At 33.6% G+C, this 17932-nt stretch overlaps 1 protein-coding gene across 6 annotated transcripts in view; it reads left to right on the top strand.

Annotated features, from left to right (window-relative positions):
• Nucleotides 1–16939, top strand: part of Dora (zinc finger SWIM domain-containing dorado) — a 152805-nt gene extending 135866 nt beyond the window's left edge. For all 6 annotated transcript variants that reach the window (XM_081771682.1, XM_081771672.1, XM_081771699.1 and 3 more), the window contains exon 21: nucleotides 7761–16939. In XM_081771682.1, the coding sequence (XP_081627808.1) occupies nucleotides 7761–7827 (67 nt within the window). In that variant the 3' untranslated portion in view covers nucleotides 7828–16939. The remainder of the gene's footprint in view (nucleotides 1–7760) is intronic.
• The last annotated feature ends 993 nt before the right edge of the window (nucleotides 16940–17932 follow it).

Below are 17932 nucleotides of genomic sequence, written 5' to 3'. Positions count from 1 at the left end.
CCACTCACACTTGAACTAGGCTTGCCTCTCATTGTCTCAGTGAGTTACTCCATCCGTTATAATATTCCGAACAAATGAAAAAATACAATTTTAGTTCACTAAAGGGCAATCCATACAAATACAATTTTTCATTATACTACAAAATTTACAATAAAAGTATAAATGACTGATATATAATTATTTATTAATATAATCAAAGAGTATAATTTAATCTACAAAAGGCTGTTTGGCTCTACCCAAATATCTCTGTTCACAGTCCTTGCGAGTTGTTTGGCTTTTCAGGACACAAAATATAGAAAAGAAAATGTAAAGTGAATGTAAAATCAGTTCAGTAATATTATCAAGAAAACTATGTACAGTGTGTTTACTTGCTGGAATTCAAACACACAATTGCGTTCAGTCGTTCTTTCAGAAAAAAATGTTCCGGGGGGCACACTTAGTATTCCGGAGGGGGGTCACTGCTGGTACTATTCTATTTATTATTATATTATAGACGTATTATTTTGGTCTCCTCCGAGGGGGCACTCTGAAAGCTCTGGGGAGGCCAGTGTTCCCCCAAAATCATCTCTGGAAGAAGCAGTGATTGCGTTGATCCGTTGTGTTCTTTTGGCTTATATTGAAGTTTATTCTCCCCTTATATAGCCACAATGAAAATAAATCACAAATGGCATGGTTGTGGGGGGAGGATTGTTTATGTTGTAATGTCAGCCTCTCCGAGCAAATGCGTAAGCTCCAATAAGTTCTTTTATTTCGCAGGGCTCAAACTTCCCGGTGGAGGTACATCGCAGGCGCAATTTTCCTTGTTCTTGAGGTAGGGCGCAAATTTCCCAGACGCAAAATTCTCGACACCGTTCGAATGACCTCGGAAGACTATATCTTTTTCAATACATTTTTATATTCTTTTACTCGAGATTTCTTCATAGCTTCTTATTAAAATACTTACTAATATATCCTCATTTTATTGTCCTAACCAATCAATATGGATATGTTGTCAGTAAAATATTTAGATTGATCGAGCCTCTGGTGTGTAACCACAGTATTTCATATCATCCCCCCATTAGAAATCTTGGCTAAACGAACCAATATATGTTGCCAATAAAATAGTTTAGAATGATTGAGCCCCTGGTAAATAACCACAGTATTTCGTGACAGACCCCCCCCCCCTTCCTATTACCATATTCTAGCTACATGCCTGACTCAGCTAATTTTCTATATTCTTTACCAAGCACACATTTTCTAAAGCGGAAAATACTCTCTAAATACCTAAGCTCATTATTTTCAGCAGATGCACAAATTGGGTAACATTCTATCTACATGAATGTTATATATATGTCGATTACTGGAAACCGCTTCTCGCTATCTGTTGCCATATTTACTATATAATGATTAACGTTAAAACCGGAAATGGTTTTTTTGTACCGCTTCCGGTTTGAATATTACATTCATCAGGGAACTCGATTCTTAACTATTGACTCTGTACATCATGACCAAAATTGGTTGGTAATCCATCAGATAGTTCTTGAGACTGTTTGTTTCACTGACGGACAGAATGAATATATGGCTATAGAGTTTTGATAAACTAAATGCGTTAATGAGTGATGATGGAACAAATATAAGAAAGGTAGGCCTTCCACCGGGAAAATTTTCGAACACAAAATTAGCCATCGAAAACCCACATGTCCTGGGTTAGAATACCATAGATGAAAACTCTACCACTGAGTCATCAATCACCCGCTTATTAGTTTTATTAATTATTATATTAATATAAATTAATGAATGCCTGCTTATGTTAATTATTGAACAATTACGTTGTACACTTCGTAAAGTCAAAAATTATAAATTTGTATTTACTGTACATACAGTGAGCGCAGAAAGTGTTCGTACACCTATGCTATTGAAACGAGAATGCCTGCGAAAAAGAAACAGAAAATTTAAGAAGTGTAATAACACACACAATATGAATAATGAAAACTAAGCTTTATGAATATTTAAATAAAGAACCACAAAGACAAGTTTAATGGTCAGAAAGTAAATAAATTCCGTAGAAAGTGTATAGAGTAGACGCAAAAAGTGATCGTACACCTGACATACGAATACGAAACAAAGATACCACAACTGGGGTTCACTAGTATTCACCTGAGTATACACCTCTGTATAGCATGACGAGTAACAGAATGAGTTTAGTTGTGAATAGGAGTGAAAAAACTGCACGGTGGGCTGTCAAAGTGGGAAGCAACCGAACAGAAACAAATGAGGAGACAAGAAAAGTAATTATTAAATTGCATAAGAAGGGTAAGTCTTTGAGAAAGATAGCAAACCTTGCAGACAGGCCTCGTTCAACAGTACAAACAATAATTGCGATGTATAATGTTTCTATCACTGTGCGAAACAAAAAAAAAAAAAAAAAAAAACTGGAAGACCAAGAGTGTTGAGTGAACAAGATAAACGTTACATTATTAGGGAAAGAAAAAAGGTTCCAAAAAATAGTGCTGTGCAATTGGCAACGGATCTGGAAACACGCGGTGTTAAAGTATCAGCCAGTACAGTGCGGAATATTTGCAGGATATCATGGTCGGATAGCCAGAAAAATGTTCTGGGTGAACAAGACAAATCGTATAAAGAGACTAAAGTTTGAAAAAGAGTATAAAGATAAGGGATCAGGCTTCTTTCTGGAATAGGGTCATATTTTCGGACGAAAGTAAATTTAGGGAGCCGTATTATATGGCGCAAGGTGAATACAGAGATGAATCCTCAAAATCTCGTCCCTAAAGTAAGACACGGAGGAGGGTCCGTGCTCGTCTGGGGTTGTATGAGTGCCTCAGGAGTGGGTCGTCTCCACCTTATCGATGGAGTGATGATCCACAAAGTGTATATTAACATATTAAAGGAAAATCTCCATACTAGTGCGCAGAAGATGGTTCTTGAAAACAATTTATTGTTCAGCAAGACAACGACTCCAAACATACAGCGGAAAATACTCGATTGTGGCTACTCTATAATACCTTGAAACAGCTTCGCACACCTCCCCAATCCCCAGACATGAACCCCATAGAACATCTATGGTCTGTTCTGGAGACAACAATCAGAAGGCACAGCGTCTCTACTCAGGGCCGGCGCTAGCAATTTTGCCTCCTTGGGCGGTGCTTTCACATGCCGCCCCTTTAATCCGCAAACCTTATTTTGACAGATATCGTTCAAGTGTCATTTAAAAACATGTATAAAATGGAAAAGTAAACAAAAAAAAAAAACTCCTTTCTGGAATGCTCACGTAATATTTAAACGATTCTATACTGACACAATATTCAGTATGCTCGATTTCGCTGTAATATCTGTAATATAGAGCAGCGCATACAGAAAATAAAATTTTAAAAATATACTTTAATCATGACTAAGAATTTTAATTTTTAGGCTTATTTTATATCAAAAGGCGTTTTCAACAGAGTATGGAGCAAGAAGATAATACAGTAAATCAGATATTATGGTAAATGTAAGTGATTAGCTTAAGCCTTATAATGTACTAAAACACAATAGACATACATAAATTTAACATACCTTAATTGAAAGAAACTTTTCTTGCTTTGATATGAGCAAATTCCTTTATCACATCGCGTAGTCCAATGTTTTAGCCAATTTGTGTTCTATTGATATCGTCGCTAGACCACTCAAGCGTGTTTCAGACATATATAGAAGAGTGTAGATATAGTTTCTAATAAACTTAAGTTTCCAAAAACTTCTTTCTCTACTTGCCACTGTTACAGGCAAGATTAACAAAATTCTACGTACAATACTAACATTGGGAGCAAAGTCATGTTCCTTAATTATTATTATTATTATTATTATTATTATTATTATTATTATTATTATTATTATTATTATTATTATTATTATTATTATGTGAACTTTCACAGGCTTAATTATAGTGGATAACACTTTCAGTTTGTCTTCAAATCATTGGTGTTAATATCTTTCAATTCTTCGTGTGTTAAAATGGTGGTAAGTTTAGTACACTTTTCAGACAAAAAGTTCAGGTGGTAGGCTATATCTTTACGATTACTTATATCGCAAAGAAAATTGAAATACTCGCTGTGATGTTTAAGTTGCTCAAATCTTTCTCTTAAAAGCTAACACAATCACTTCTAGAACTTTGTAATAAAAATCGATCTTGTATCTTGTTTGTGGATGTTTTCAGTAGCTTCATCCTCTGCCTCGTACTGAAACTGTCTCTTCTTTCGACTTCGAGCTTGCACTGTATTACGTATCAGTGGATCACCCGTATCTAATGCTGATGCCAAGTCCATCGTATCAACTAAGTAAGATTTAAACTTTGCATAATTTCTGCTCCTCTCAAAGTACCCAGATATATTTTCAAGAAATCCTACTGCATCCAACACATGAGAATCAATGCTTTAAAGTCATATCAGACAACGAGTGAGTAAAGGAAAGAAAAGTAACTCAGCTGGTTTGCTATACACAGAGCATCGTGGACGACCATTCTTTCGGTTCTATTGTCACTACTTATTTGAAGTAAGGCATCATAAACTTCCTATATTTGATAACTGAGTCAGAGCATCAATTCAGCTCTCCCACCTTGTGGTGGATAATGATTTTAAGGTTAGTGTAAAGGGATAAGTTCTGCCGATAGATGTCGCTACAGTCTTCGTATCTCTCCCATGTATTTTTTACCTTTCACGAAAATTTACCATTTCTCTTACATATTTCAATCTAGAGACTTCAAATTTTTAGAGAAGAAACTTCATAACGTATTAAAGGAAACAATCCGTGCCGATTTTTTATTTAGAATTTTCTTCACAGTTGAAACAGTTCTATTGTTAAAGGTTTAGGTATCAATTTCAACAATCAAGTCATTTCAACAATGAAGAAAATTCTAAATAAGAAATCGGCACGGATTGTTCTCTTTAATAGGTTATGAAGTTCCTTCTCTAAAAATTTGAAGTCTCTAGGTTGAAATTTGTAAGAGACATTGTAAATTTTCGTGAAAGGTAAAAAATACATGCGAAAGATACGAAGACTCTAGTGTCATCTATCGGCAAAACTTGTCCCTTTATGGCCTAACGTTGAACTGACGCAGAAAAAAAAAGTCATAAACTTTTTTTTAGCTATACAAAAAATGAAACATTTCTCAAGAAATAATACGCTGTACGATTTACTATATTCGGAATGAACAATTTGTAAATTGATCAAAAACTCGCTATTAGAACCTAAATGTCTCTAGATGTTACAGGCCTGTCTCAAGTGGGAGTGTACCTTTTGCATACTTGGAGCGGAGCGTTAGAACATTATTGAATAGAAAAAAATATAAAAAGGCACCGTGATAATCTTATGCACTCTAGCTCAAAATCCTATCTACATTGCTGCAAGGGAAATATTGAACGAGATACCTGTGGCTAGTAGTTTGATAATTGAAAACGAGGAGGAATGCTCTGAATTTCCTGACAGAGTATTTTCTTGAATGTGAGTGAAGTAAGTTCAATTACAATCTCAGGTTAACACAATCTTATTTTTCCATGTGAGCCTATTACGAAGCATTATATTTTGATAGTATTCTTTTCTTTTTCAAATTTTGCCGCCCATTAGACTTGCCGCTCTGGGCGGTGGCACGGCTCGACCCTCTCTCGCGCCGGCCCTGTCTCTACTAAAGAAGGCCTAAGAAAAGCTATTCAAGAAGAATGGGACATAATCAGTCCCGAAGCTACAGAACTACGAACTACTACAGGTGAAATCAATGCCACGAAGACTACAGACAATCATTAACGCACAGAGTAATCCCACAAAATATTAAATAACGTAATATACTTTATAAGCATTAATTCAATCATAAGTGTACGGTGACTTTTTGCGTTTACAAAAAAGGAATTCTCTCTTTTCTTCTGAACAAAACAGTGATTGTGTTTGTTTGGCCTTTCTCTTGTATATAGAAATAAAATGTATGAATGTGTAGTCTTAATTCTGGTTATATATATATTTTCCACCTCCCGTTCTTATGCTAGCTGTTTTCAATATAAAGTATGCACGGTGTACGAACACTTTCTGCGCTCACTGTAGGTGTGTTGACAATAAGCGAATGTTATTAGAATATTAGTTGAGATTTCTTTTCCTCCACTGCCTTTCGCCTGGTTAAAAAGTAGTTTGCAGTGCTTTGGAGCAGCTGCAGGTGGGAACGCGATAATGTTTGAGACATACCGGCGACTTTTTTGTGTGTGAAAATAAGACCTTCCTTATAAAGCAGTAAATAACTGCAGTAGCAATTGTCTACGTAAGTGATAAAGACATATCCAACTACAAGAAACTAATACAGTATATATATTCATTATTGTGTTTCTTTTAACAGCTACTAGCTAGGGATGGCCAATTCCAGAATTTTTACTTTCCGGAATCCGAAAAGTAAAATCGGAAAAATTCCGATTTTTTCTAAATTCCGGATTTTTTCCGAAATCCGGAATTTTTCTGAATTCCGGATTTTTTCCGAATTCCGGAATTTTTCCGAATTCCGGATTTTTTCCGAAATCCGGAATTTTTCCGAATTCCGGAAAGTAAATTTTCCGATTCCGGAAAACAAAATTTCCGGAATCCGGATTCCGGAAAATTTTGGCCATCCCTAATATATATATATATATATATATATATATATATATATATATATATATATATATATATATATATATATATATATATATATATATATATATAATTATTATGCTGTGGCCACCGATCTTTGTAGTTCTTCACACTGGTCTAGTTACTAGCGTACACGCCTTTAGTGCACGAGATATCGGGTTGAATTCACGATGGAAGATCCTTAAAATTTGGACGCATTACGGTGATTCTGATTCCATCTCGAACTGTTGGCCCATGTTTCATGTAGCCTCGAAAGTGAAAACGAACGCCAAATTCCAATCACCCAGCTGATGTTGACAAACTGATTAGGAAGTAACATGCCACAATAGGCGTACTCAGAGGTTGTAAATTGCAACTAGTTATAAAATAAAGTGAAGAAACTAAAAACAAGTGAATCTGAGTGATTTTTCGTATAGGTCAAAGATGTGTGATCTGGTTTAGGTAAGATACTTTTACTAGGTGTAGTGTCCACCTAAAATCCTAGTGCTGTCTCTTCTCACATCTGAGCCATAGGTTCGAGAATGGACGATTAGTAGATGCTAAAGAAGTCCCCATAATGCAGCTGACTTTTAGAAACACAACATTAAATTAACTTCTTTCTCTGATCAAACAGTTTGTCAGATATTAATTGTATCCAGTCTTCCAATGGTCAGATGTTCTGACCCCTACTGATCTTTACGTATTTGTAGGTGATTTTCAACAATAGCTTGGCTCATTCTGGTTCTTATGAAATCTCTTATTGAATATGTAATTCGTGTGTGCTTATCCCCTATTGTACCAATCAAGGGTATACATTCTTAGTTACTGAAAGTTATAAGGTAATACATTCGTTTTCAGATTAAATTTTGAGACGTTTGTCTACTACAATAATTGTTACAAATGATCCGTAGCCAATGTTCAATATATAACTGTACTTTTCTCCACGATGGTAGCCGTATGAGAGGTAACATCAATATTCTGTTAATATATTTTTCGTTCACCAGTATAAATTGTGTAAAATTGTTTATATGTTTGAATAGAATGTTCTAATTCTATAAGTGTGAAAAAGAGTGATGAATCTAGAACAAGTTTTTTTAATGTTTGAGATTGTCTTTCTAACGTGGAGTTTTGATGCTCTGTTACAGATCAAAATCCTGCAAAAAAGATCTATGGGCTCAGATCACTACTGCTCTACAAGCCAATAGCAAATGACAAAGGCACGATTTAGGCGCCTATTATTGTAGATTCTCAGTTAGATGCATGGGAGGAGCTTGTATGCCAAGACAGGGGGAAGACGAGTGGACCGACCAGTTACCATCAATGTGGGAGGATAAGATCGGAGATCAAAACAGCTGACTGTGTTACCCAAAACACCAGTTTTTAAATCTTTTCTTTGTTGTCAACAAGTAAGAGTAAGTAATAGGGTTAACATGAAAAAACAAATTTTTGCCGCGTGAAATCTGATAGCCCAGCATTTTTATTAAGCAGTTGTGTCAGTAGGTAAGCATTCCTCGGCGCTCAGACCAAATTGGGCAATGACTTAAACATCATGACGAATTTATGGTTGTAGTATTAGTACGATTTCTTTGCAAGCATATTCTCCATTCCAAAGTATTATATTAAAGAAAGTAAGAAAGGAAAAAAAAAACTAAAATCATGGTATAATTTCAGGGGATAGATTTCATCTTTGTAATACTCATTTCAGAACACTTAAGTGTGTGTGTATTATATTAAACAATGAAAAGATGTTTTAAAATGAATATTATTTAGTAAAGTACTTGGGAAGTTTCTATAAATTTCTATATACTATGCATATATTATAAATATATATATACATATATATATTACGAAAAATTTTTATATTTACTATCATTTAATTTTATTGGCTGTAAGCCAATTGTGTGCACGTGTGTTAAAAATGTACATATAGAAGCTCTATAAATAAAGCATATATATAAAAAATATATATATAAACATTAAATGAATGAGAAAATATATGTAAAGAGATTTTGATATTTTATATTGTTACATGGATAGTTAATATGTTGTAAATGTATCATCACTTTTCATCCAGAAAACTCATGTTTCCAAAAGAACAAATGAAAGTATTGTCATTATATAGTTTATGGTTCATTGCAGTACATGTCTGATTATGAAATCAAACCCTTAGAAGAACAACAGTGTTTAAATACCCCACAGATAAAAATATGGATTTTTAACTCTATTTGTGTATTTAAAAAAAAATGTGTATATATAGTATACATATATACATACTTCGGGAAGAAAATTTTCATGTTTGCATGAAGTCATATATACATATATAAATATTGCATTATTTTTGAATTTAGCGTAATGAACTCGTCATTGTATTGATATAATGCCGTGAATTTCAGTGGGGTCTCAACGTGTATTTACATTTTATTATTATTATTATTATTATTATTATTATTATTATTATTATTATGAAAAGGTGCAATGTATTTTTTTTTAAATAATTTCTTCTAGTGCGTTAAGAATGTTATCTGTGGATTAACAAGTTTTACTTTCTACATTGTAATAGTAATAAATTAATAATGCTCGTATTCAGTGAAAATTAGTAAATTCTCTCGAGACAAATCATTACATTTTTCTACATATCAATATTTAAAAAGTCGTATATCGCTGTTTTGCAAAAATAGTAAAGAAATTTTTGAACAACAGTGTCTTCCTTCTATTTTTGTAATCTTAATAAATTGGGATTTACACGCACTATTGTGCCTTCTTGCAGTTTAAAAGCTTTTCTGTAATTTTGAAAAATTATCTATAAATTCTCTTGTTAACAAACTATGGTCCAAAACTTCTTTAATGCATTGCTTGAAACACCCTTTAAATAGACCATGCCATACAGTTCTCTTGAACGCAAAAACTTGCAGTAATGTTGTGATGATGTACATATTTAATATTATGATTAGAGTTTTATTATGAATTTTGAATGGCTTGGTGCGAAGATTTAGGGTAATCTAGGCCAGTAGTCACATATTTCACTAACCCAAAAATTTTCCGAAATGCAGGCTTTTTTTTTTTTAAATGTAATTGATGTTCTTTGTAGAACAAAATAGGTAAATGTGTGACGTTGAAATTAAGTAAAAGGCCATTTGTACGGGAATACATTAGAGAGCAGAGTTAATCTTAATTTGATCTTGTTTTGCAAGATTTTTCTGTAGAGAGCATGTGAAATATTACTCGGAAAAGGTGATTCTTTTATGTTCACTTTGTTCGTGAATGCATTAAACTAATATATCAACAGGATTGTATTCCATCGTCTAAGAAAAACTAAGGTTCATGGACTCAGTAACTGAAGAAACGCAAAATAAAAGCTTACCAGCGGATTCGATTTTGAAAAGTGAGGACACTCCTAGAACTAGTCAACCAGTGTTAATTCAGTTTTTTGACCTAGTGACCTAGGATAACGAAATTCCTTGCACAGTACCGAAAACTAATTTCCAATAGGCCAATTCATGTAAAAGGTATTATCACAGTAAATGTGCGACATGTATTCCAGTTTTTGCTGGTGATACTGCTATATAATAATTACTAATGTATGATTTCTATTCAGAAGTAGTATCATATTTAACAGTAACATCGTGATGGTTAAATCTCCACGACTTTAATAATTATACACACAAATCTTGTTCATTTATCAGTCCCTTCCAGTGCCGCAACGTGGACATTTCTACCAACATTACTAATTTATCTCTGCAAGGGTGAATGGTATCACACTAAATATTGAGACCAAATTGGGCTGATATGGAAGTTCGTTTTTCTCCACGAAACGATCGGTCAGTGTCCCGAGTTCAAGATCGCCCATAAATATCCTGTTTGGCTTAAAAAAAAAAAAAAAAAGTTTAGATCTCGAGCTTTTTAATCAAGGAATATGGGAAATTCATACAGCGCTAAAAATGAACAAAAGGCAAATGCAAATTGAGTTCAATAGTTCAACATAACACATCAGAGCCATATGTCAAAGAAGTGTGGTTTAGTCTCATCAGTTTTGCAGTTGAAGGGTAAATGAGTTCAAATCTTCGTAAGCATTTTATTTTTCTCATTCCTAACTATCCTGCTAATTAGTGTGAACTAGTTCTGTATCCAGCAAACTATGCATGCTGGATGATCATGAAATTAATTGAAGATGATCAAACGGAATAGAGTCGAAATTCATGACCTTAGTATGATAAGTATGTTGATGTAAAGCGTGTTGCATTCTATAACGTACATAACACCATTGCATGAATATATGTATCAATTGTTAAATATTCATCAGTTGCGCAGTAATACTCTTAGCAGTAAATATTTCAGAAATTGATTATATTTATTCCAGAAGTGCAACTATAAAAGAGAAGAAAACTTCTTGTATTAGTGTTCATGTAATAAAGAAAACAAACGTCAGATTTAGGTACAAGAAAGTAAGTACATGGTATTGTCGTTGCAAACACAGCGCACTTTTATCTTTCTTTTAAAAAAATACATTGCATCTTGTGGTGATTGTTTAAAAGAAGAAGAAAAACTCAAGAAATGATTTTGAGTAACTTTTTTTTAGGTAATACTAATCAAGACATTGTACTCTTATATTAATACTTATTCATTTATAATCAAGAATAAGTGTATTTCATGAGCATTTTTCATCCTTTGTATATAAATGTTTGTTGTAAGAGTGTTAAAGAGAGAGAAAGAGAGAATGCATATGGATGTTTTACTGATTTTACTTATGTATAACTTAAAGAAGGATGTAAAGATAACGTTGTTCTCTTTATTAATGTGTGCGTTTCTAGCTCTTGGCATGGATGTGTTGATGTGTGAAAACAAATATTATAAAAAGGAAAAAAGAAAAAATATTTTTCTCTTCTTAGTCTCATAAAAAGGAAATGAATTTTTCAGGTATTTTTACTTGTGATGTGTGGTAGACCGTAGTAGTAGTAGATGGCTAGATAACTTCCAAGTGATTGATGGTAGACTAGTTGTTAACATATATATACATAAATATATATATCTCTATATATTATTATATATATATATGTCAAGAAGACATGGAGTAGGTAGCCCTCATATATATAAATTGCAGATGAGATACAGCTGTTTTTAACTCTGTCTCGTTTGTATAGCTCAGTTTGTTGTGCTCAAAGATACCACCAATTTTGCTCACCAATTTTGTCCCACATATAACGGCAATGTTAAAACTTAATGGCAACTTTTTTGTTGTTTTGTTTTGTTTTCCTTGCCCATTGTTGTTCGTGATAATTACTACTTGCCTATTTACTTGGTATCTGTTCTGCAGTTTATGTAAAGGTGCACCGAAATACAGTGAGGCGTATAATATTCTTCTACCCAAAGTGAAACAAAAAAGAAAAAAAAAAGAAAAAGAAAAATGTTTGATTGTTTCGTGTTGTAGGTTGTAGTTTTCCATTTCTAAATGTTTAACTATAAGATGTTAATTGTCTCCCTAGCCATTCCTCATTTAGTGGTTTATTGTATTGAGGTATGGTATTTTTCTTTTTTTGCTCAGGCAAGGAAAAAAAGTTAGTAAACATATATTTTAAGAAAACTAGAGGAAGAACAAAATATTACGTTGTTCATATTGCCGTGAGGGAATTTCTTAGGGCACTTGTCTTGCACTAGACTCTCATAGGCGCTGTTTGTTGAACCTGTGTGGTTGTGATCAAGTCATCTAGAATTGCTCTCTCATTTTACACCCCAAAATGCAGAAGAAATTTATTGTGTTTAATGTTACTGAAAGTACTTAAAAGTTACACAGGGTCAAAATAAAATCGGCGAACATTTGACTGAAAGGCAGTGAATATTTGCTCAGAATAGATTCTATAGTTTTGAGCAGACAAAAATTACATTATTCATATGCAATTGTCAACGAAATTAGTAATAAAAATGAAAGAACTATCGATTAGCTGATAAAAAGAATGTTGCCTAAATGCAACATGTTGTTTCTTTTAAATACTACGTTTCTGTATCTAATTAAATAACTTCATAGTAAGTGATGCCTGTATATGAATTCTAAGTAAAAGTGTTGCTTATACTTTTACTTAGGAAATTTTTGTAGAGCAAACATTTCTGAAATTTGAATTGAACGGGTACCACCATGCAAAAACCATTGGGATTATTGCGCTGTTGTATTTCGTGATTCTTTTTAACGTGTCGAGGGGTGAAATTATATTTTCTGGTTCTTTCTATCATTTTAGGGATAAAGTGTGTATATATAAAGATCGGAATGACGTTGTGTAGTAGATATAAACAGTAAAAGCTTACGCTAATCGAAGATCGTGCATTATTTGTATGCTTAGTTAAATATTTGCGCGATAATAAAGCATGTGCGAAAGTTACTGAAAAGAGTTAAAAGTCGTGTCTTTAATTTTGGATAAAGAAAACAGTATAGCCACAGTAAGATCGAAATGAAAACGGGGAATTTGATCAATTCTTCTAAGAAATAATAGTAATTTTGAATATTACTACAATTGAGAAGTCAAACTATGTATTGTATATCGAGCAGTAAGTTGCTGTCAGTTGATTAAAACAATGACCACAATAGAACATTTGCCGTTGATTTTCACATCACTACTACAAATTGACTTGAGTTGGGTATATTCTTAGAATAAGCATTATTCGTCTATTGAAAAATATTATTTTTATTGGTTTTGAAAACTAAAGCCTTGAATCTGATTTTCTCTTGTCTGAAACTAATTTTCCACACGATCATATTTAAAGGTATTTGTAGTAACAGAAGACGTGGCTTCAATACCTTCTTCTTATACGTAGAGTGCGATCACTTGTGCTGAAACTTACTTGCTTTCAGCACATAATTTCTCTCAGTATCATCCGTAGTATTGCGAAGAAAGTGTGAGGAGGTAAACATTGGCTTTTCGAAGTTTTCTGTAAACTTCGCAGTACATCATAATATTATGTGAGCTTTCATTAAAATAACTCGAATCTATTTCGTAACCATATCTCGTAGTTGTGCACTGTACACTCCTAATGATAAATTTACTTGATTGTAATTTTGACCTAGCAAATTCGAACTTCATAATTGGCGGGATCGCTTATTTGTTTCAGTGCACAACAGCATTAAATTAACTCCTTGCTTAATAGCGGATAGAATAGCGTTCTACGTATGTATGACGAGAATAATGCCGATGCGCGAGACATATTGACATATTCTTTGTATTATCTTCGACAAAATAATAATAATAATAATAATAATTTTTCACAGATGTGCATCTGCTCCACGTAACCTGAGAATGAAATCTTCGCACAACTTCCCACTATTTCGTAAATTAATTACGTTTGATAAAAGCTTTGAAAGTGCAGTCTCAACAAAATTGGGAAATGTATTATTTTTTGCTTTTGCAATTTACACTAGACACTATAGAAACAAAAAGAAAATGGCTCACTGTTAAGTGTTTAAATTAGTTACTAGTAACTAGTGTTGCGTAGTTAGCAGCTTTCGTACTCCGTTACCACTTACGTGGCCTGCATTCGATTCTCCATTATGCCATTGATATATATATATTATTTCTCAGGAAGAGAAGAAGACAAAATAAGATTAGATTTTAGATGTAGGTCAATACTCTGCCGAAGTTTTTGTAAGTAGATGAGAATTTTTTAAGAAAATCAAGATTCTTTTATTATTATTAAATCTTTTGATTCAGTAATAAAATACAAAAGTACTCTTAACTACTGAAAACTTAGCATTATAGCCAAAGCCGTATTTATGCATGGGGCTAATATGAATCATAGCCCAGAGCGCAATTCTTTTTTAATCAAATTAAAAACATGAATATTTCAATGGTAAATTATACAATGGATGACTTCTCACTTTGAAATGTGGCTTGAGTGCGATTACACCACACTCAACTTAGTTTATTTCCCAGCACCGCAGCTTATATGACACGGAATTTGCTGCTTAGAATATAATCCGAACCTCCTCGAGTTTGTATCCGAGGCTAGTACATCCATTAAGGATCAAACTTGAATGCATACAGAGGAGTATGTTATCCACTTGGCCACGAACGAGGCACGCTAGAATTCGATTCTTGACTGTATGAGAAAATAGAGAAGTATTAAACTTCATAACTCATGATAAAAGACACCCTTCACACACATGCTACTAGCAGTATCACTTTCAGATTTCCGGATTGTTCGTGCAGTTTTGGGAATAGTACCATTCATTGTACTGTAGTTCCAATTCTGGCTCATATGAATGTGTCCAAATTTTGTCCATACTGATTTTTCGGTCCAGAAACATTTTAGAATCAAACTAAATAAAGTGTTGTTTCCCACGTTGTAACGTGTCAAATAGTCATTTGGAAGTGGATATTCTGCCCAATCTTTTTTAACGCGTTCAAGACATCGCTCGCATTTCTGCCACGGACCGCCTCAATCTCGATCCTATACGCTGCTCCAATTTCGGAAATACAGCTTTTAGGGCGGTCCAGTTTTACACTAATACTGCATAGGGGCGTTTGTATGTATGCACACACAGTACGAGTTCCCTTTCCACTGTACGTGTTGTAGATAGTAACACCCTTGCGTCGTTATAGGCAATGTGACGACAGTGTTCCCAATATTTTCTTTCCAGCCCTCATAGTTTTGCAGTTACCTTGCTTCTTACTCAGTTATATGTTGTGTGAAGTGCATTAGTAAAAATTACGTATTTAGCTATTTGTCCAGGTTCTCAGCTTCAAAAGCTTTAATATGATTTAGACAACAGAATGAACACAGATTGCGTAAGCCAGTTTTATCATGTCCTTCACTACAACAAGGGATAGAGAACTCATTAAAAAATGAGATGTTCTTTTGTGAGAAATATATTAGTCTTGCGTGTACACATGACTCTCCGAAATGATGTGTTTTCCTAAGAGAATAAGAACCTTTGTTCAGAAGTCAGTAGACAAACATGCAAACAAGTTATAATCCTGATAACGGAAATCCTAACAGACGTACATTTTAGAATCAAAAGCTAAAAGTAAGTGAAGTAACCTTCGAATTTGTGAAGTGACAGCCATCCAATTTAATACGTTAGCTCATACCTTTCAATTGCGCACATTATACATACCATCAGGAAGGAAATTAATTTTCGTGATGTTTTATGCATAAATGTAAGAACACAAAGTTTTTAGTTAAAGGGATCTAAGCACCGAAAATAATAATTTAAGAAGAATGCCTTTTTAAATTTTTTGTCCTTAAATATTTGATCTTTGTTTATCAGCTTTCTATGCGACTTAACAAATGCGCAAAGTTCATATCTTTTATTAAATGAAATTTTATCGAAGCAAAGAAAATAGTATCTCATTTTACCTACATCGCAAATCTCAAACAAACAACGAAGGAAAGAAAATTTGTATGTAAAATCTACGCCTGTGCACAAAGAGAATATTTATTCATCAGCCGTAATCCTATTTGAAGACCATGTATTCAAAAGCACGTCCGATTTGAGTGTTTTCACTTTTTACCACTTGCAAGAACTTTCAATGATCCTAGTCAACGAATAGAATTATTCTGTAAGTACTGTTGTTTGGTTTTAACAATAGAAGAATAATGAGACTGATTTAATTAAGTGATATAAGCTATGGAATGTTAAAAAGTTAAAGCTATAACAACTGTATATTATGGAATGCACATATTATGAACTTCATTCTTGCAGAAAGGTGATTTCAAGTATATTGCTGCTACACATAAGAAAAATCAGTAACATTTTACATAATACTTATTCTGTTTTTTGACTTTTTTTTTAAAAAAAAAAAAAAGTTTCCAATCGATTTGAGCATAATTTATTGCTAGAATTTGTAGATTAACCTATGCATATAGGTCACTATGTCGTATCTATGCAGATAATCACAATGCTGTCGATCCATGCAATGACTTTTTCGTGTATTTTATGGGGTAGTTTATAATAATAATTAAAAACTAATAAAAAAAAATGTATGTATATTTGTGTAGTTTAAGGCAAATGTCAAAAGAAGTGCTCAAAACGTTTGTGTTAAAATGACAAAAAAATCCATGAGCAAGGAGTTACATCTAAAAACATTCGTATGATCATATATATTACTTTAAAAACCTGTACAAGCTACCATTACATTTTCGAAATTATTAAAATGAATTGGCTATAACATTCACACATAATTGAGATCCATTGCTCATGGTATTTATTGTAAATCCATCTCCAAATTTGTGTGTTTATTTTCGTGATTTTTGTGAATTGTGTTTGGTTCAGTGTTCCCCATTCACTATGTACCAAGTACAGTAAGTGCATTATAATAAAATTTTCAAGTGTGAAGAAAAATACTGATTTTTTTCTATATATGTAGAATTTCAGATCCACCACCTACCGCAGCAGCGCGAACTTACAAGGATAACAACTTGAGTTACACAGAAGATTGTCTGGATTATATCAAAACGAATTAGAAATACCAATGCCATCTGGGGAATGACGTCTGCTGTCATGTATCTGAAGTTGTATCTTTCCTTACATACATACAGTGAAACTGTTGGGAGAATGAGTACGGGGTGATTAGTGCGAAAGCTATTGCGGCCCGCTACACAAACATACGAGTCCATGGCAAAACAGCCACCTTCGAAGAAAAGAAAAGAAAAAAAAAAAAAGGCCTCCAAGAAAAGTGACATGCGCAGTACTGCAGGTGTCTCGCCGAAAGCGTGCAAGGAAAATCCACCAACCCAATATGCTATGTGCCAACGATTAAAGTTGGCACCATCTGCAGGCGTGCCCATTCATAGCGACTCCGGCTGAGGTGCGTCCGTAAAACTTGCGTATACTACCTGTTCCCGCACCACATTTCAGAACAAAAAACCGAAAAGCATACATCTACGCTACTGCAAGATACTATCCAGGAATTCATTCTGATACCTATCTTTCGGATCGACATCCCACGGTTATACAGTGTGGATGCCAACTAAATGACGATCCATATTGACAAGGTTTCAAGTCATACCTTAGGAAAATTGTTCAGTGAAATATCAATAAGTAGAGATGCAAAAAAGCCGGCTTTTTTTTTTTGGGAAAAAAACGAGAATTTTGGAAATTTTGGCTTTTTTCATTTTCATGATTTTTCTATCTAAATAGCTTTCTTATAGTATATTCTATAGTTACATAAGAATTCCATGACCTAAATGCGATATTTCGCTCTGAAATTTACCATCAAGATGGATGGATGGAGCACATGTTTTACGAATTAAAGCTAACATGAAGAATGTAGTATTTGAGGGCAATTTTAGAGGCTATTTAACTTTATTTTAACTTTCGAGTTATCGACATCTT

The sequence above is a fragment of the Thermobia domestica genome, chromosome 1 (genome assembly GCF_964235325.1).
Source record: "Thermobia domestica chromosome 1, izTheDome1.hap1.1, whole genome shotgun sequence".
Classification (NCBI taxonomy): Eukaryota; Metazoa; Arthropoda; class Insecta; order Zygentoma; family Lepismatidae; genus Thermobia; species Thermobia domestica.
This window is presented reverse-complemented; position numbering and strand designations above follow the sequence as displayed.